The sequence below is a fragment of the Physella acuta genome, unplaced genomic scaffold, assembly GCF_028476545.2.
Source record: "Physella acuta isolate Inbredline_101_S28 unplaced genomic scaffold, ASM2847654v3 ptg000669l, whole genome shotgun sequence".
Classification (NCBI taxonomy): domain Eukaryota; kingdom Metazoa; phylum Mollusca; class Gastropoda; family Physidae; genus Physella; species Physella acuta.
Genome location: NW_026732188.1, coordinates 604,448 through 608,034, shown reverse-complemented (window position 1 = coordinate 608,034; position 3,587 = coordinate 604,448). Strand labels below are relative to the sequence as shown.

Below are 3,587 nucleotides of genomic sequence, written 5' to 3'. Positions count from 1 at the left end.
CGAGTCAGATATATAACAAAATACACCGAGATAAAGTTTCACTATATTAAAAAAACAAAAACTTAAGTTTAAGATTATGTTTGTACGAGTCAGATATATAACAAAATACACCGAGATAAAGTTTCACTATATTAAAAAAACAAAAACTTAAGTTTAAGATTATGTTTGTACGAGTCAGATATATAACAAAATACACCGAGATAAAGTTTCACTATATTAAAAAAACAAAAACTTAAGTTTAAGATTATGTTTGTACGAGTCAGATATATAACAAAATACACCGAGATAAAGTTTCACTATATTAAAAAAAAAAAACAAACTAAGCTTAAGATTATGTTTGTACGAGTCAGATATATAACAAAATACACCGAGATAAAGTTTCACTATATTAAAAAAACAAAAACTTAAGTTTAAGATTATGTTTGTACGAGTCAGATATATAACAAAATACACCGAGATAAAGTTTCACTATATTAAAAAAACAAAAACTTAAGTTTAAGATTATGTTTGTACGAGTCAGATATATAACAAAATACACCGAGATAAAGTTTCACTATATTAAAAAAACAAAAACTTAAGTTTAAGATTATGTTTGTACGAGTCAGATATATAACAAAATACACCGAGATAAAGTTTCACTATATTAAAAAAACAAAAACTTAAGTTTAAGATTATGTTTGTACGAGTCAGATATATAACAAAATACACCGAGATAAAGTTTCACTATATTAAAAAAACAAAAACTTAAGTTTAAGATTATGTTTGTACGAGTCAGATATATAACAAAATACACCTAGATAAATTTTCACTATATTAAAAAAAATCGGGCATGAACCAGGTCAACTAGTGCACAGAAGACAGAATTAGACCAGGCCGGCATCAAATTAAAAAAAAATAATTAACGGAAATTATATAAAAATGTTGGAATAATTTACTCATTTATAATATAAAAAATAACCCGAAATGGAATCACATAGATCCATATTAAAACGTAAATATACGTACAGAGATGTTCCAGATAGCTTTAGTATGGGGTTTTCAATAATTGATGGTTATTTAAATTAAAATGTTCAGATTTTTTTTATTTGTATGCAAATGAAGCAGATTTTTGAGAGTGTGCTTTCATCCATTATGAAGATGAGAATCGCTGTTTTGGTCTTAAAATCTGAACAGGATAGATGTACATCTGCTGGGGCAGATAGAGTTGTGTTGTATGCAGATACAGTTCTGTGAATAAGTAAAGGGCAGAGGTGATTCTGCTTAGGGTAGATGCAAGTCTGTTCAGGGCAGATATACCTAAGTATAGGGCAGATTAATACTGCACAACAAACATATACTTACATTACTGCTTGCCACTCGTTTTTATACAGCTACTTTAACATTACATTCTGATGAATCATGTTGCCACTAGCTACGTAAATGTACTGACCTTGAACATGCTACCTACATTTGATTGACCTTGGACCTACGACCTTAAATTGAATATCTTGGACTCACGACCTTATTTTAATGACCTTGGACCTACAAGGTTAATCTGAATAACACTGGACCTACGAGATTCATTTCCATGACCCTGGAACTAAGATCTTATATCGTATGACTTTGGACCTATGACCTTAATTTGAATGACCTTTGTTTTGTTTGTTCGCGACAATCATTTCAATTGAGCAGCAAATACGTCAGTAACTAGAGCAAAGAGACTGCTGGCAGGGGAAAAGGGGGGGGGGGGGGTAGAGGGGGTGACTGGTGAGGGTATCAATGTCAGTGGCATAAGAGAAGTGGTAGGGTGGGGGAAGATGGGCGTGCTGTGAAGGCATATACACGGCCACATCCACATCGTTACATAACTGGGGTGGGGCGGGATGGGGTGGGGGGGGGGGGGGGGCACCGCTGAGAAGAAACGTTCGACAACTCCCAACAAGTGACATTTGGCTACTCAGATATAATTACACTTGGAGTTACATCGTAACATTTTGTTGGCCTATTGCATCTCGCCCACTCCACCCCACCCCACCCCACCCTCGCTAACTGTTGGCTAGAACAAAGGGAAGTAACCATGTTCAATCTATAACCATGTGAATGTTAGCCTTTTAGAACTACTCTGAAATTCATTAAAAAATCGACACCATATCAAGTTAACATTAGAATACGTAACTTTCAATTACAATAAAAAAAAATACATACGTAAAAAAAACAACGAAAGAAGTGCTTTTCAAAAGCCATCAACAGAATGCCATGTCTGTCTCAATATACCTCTTCACGTGCGCAGCGCATGCGCAGTGCACTTCAGCGCAGCAGAGGATCTATCCGTGTCCATAAATAACACCCAGGGGAACCAACTCGTGGCGAGGCTTGTCAAGCTTTGATATCTGACACTTACAATGGAAGGAAAATGAGGGTCTCAGCAGGCACGGCGCATCATCTGCTCGCGTGAGTTGGGGTTTGTGGTCCAATGTTGGGGGCTTGTGGTCCCATGAGTTGGGGCTTGTGGTCCTATGTTGGGGGTTTGTGGTCCCATAAGTTGGGGCTTGTGGTCCCATGGTTTGGGGTTGTGGTCCTATAAGTTGGATCTTGTGGTCCCATGTTGGGGTTTGTGGTCCCAAGTTGGGGCTTGTAGTACCATGAGATATGGCTTGTGGTCCCATGAGTTGGGGTTTGTGGTCCCATGAGTTGGGGCTTGTGGTCCCATCAGTTGGGGTTTGTGGACCCATGAGTTGGGGCTTGTGGTCCCATGCGTTGGGGCTTGTGGTCCCATGAGTTGGGGCTTGTGGTCCCATGCGTTGGGGCTTGTGGTCCCATGTTGGGGGCTTGTGGTCCCATGTTGGGGTTTGTGGTCCCATGTTGGGGTTTGTGGTCCCATGAGTTGGGGTTTGTGGTCCCATGTGTTGGGGCTTGTGGTCCCATGATTTGGGGCTTGTGGTCCCATGAGTTTGGGCTTGTGGTCCCATGAGTTGGGGCTTGTGGTCCCATGAGTTGGGGCTTGTGGTCCCATGAGTTGGGGCTTGTGGTCCCATGATTTGGGACTTATACAATGTTATGAAATGCTACTTATTCTAAATTGTAGGGCAGCTCTAGTCTGTAAAATATACCAAACCTTAGGCTGTTAACATATTTCAGAAACTGGTACCAGAAACTGGTAATACGAAAGCAGATTTGAAATGTTCCAGTAATTGTCTCACGCCAACTACTGACAGTACAGTGCCATCGACTCCACTCAGAGAGAAGACGTTTTAAGCTCTATCCGGGCCACCTCGTCAAACTTACCACACGGAGCTAAATGACCACGCCACAACGAGAATGCTCAACAAAGATTTCATCTAAATACTCTACTTTACCTGCCCTAATCTGATTGAGTACCCGCCCCATTGTAGAGCCCAACAAAGGCGAGATTATACCCCCCCCCCCCCACCCCCACATAACGACCAAACGACTCGCACATCCCGGCTATTTATAACTCGGCTATTTATACCAATCAACCAATCACCACAAGCTGGTGTATTGGGTTAATCTGATTTCAGCCTTATATATGGCCGGTAGTTCAGCAAACTGTTGGATCAGTTTGTCCTCACCCGCGTTTTGTTTGTTTG

At 40.0% G+C, this 3,587-nt stretch overlaps 1 protein-coding gene across 1 annotated transcript; it reads right to left on the bottom strand.

Moving 5' to 3' along the window:
• Positions 1 to 2,303: 2,303 nt before the first annotated feature.
• Positions 2,304 to 3,014, bottom strand: LOC131949010 (DNA-directed RNA polymerase II subunit RPB1-like). Its single transcript, XM_059310761.1, has one exon. It carries the CDS (start codon positions 3,012 to 3,014, stop codon positions 2,304 to 2,306), a length of 711 nt encoding a protein of 236 aa, XP_059166744.1.
• Between the last annotated feature and the right edge of the window lie 573 nt (positions 3,015 to 3,587).

Excerpts from the sequence above, each read along its gene's own strand:
- LOC131949010 (XM_059310761.1), bottom strand. The coding sequence starts at position 3,014 with ATGGGACCACAAGCCCCAACTCATGGGACCACAAGCCCCAACTCATGG.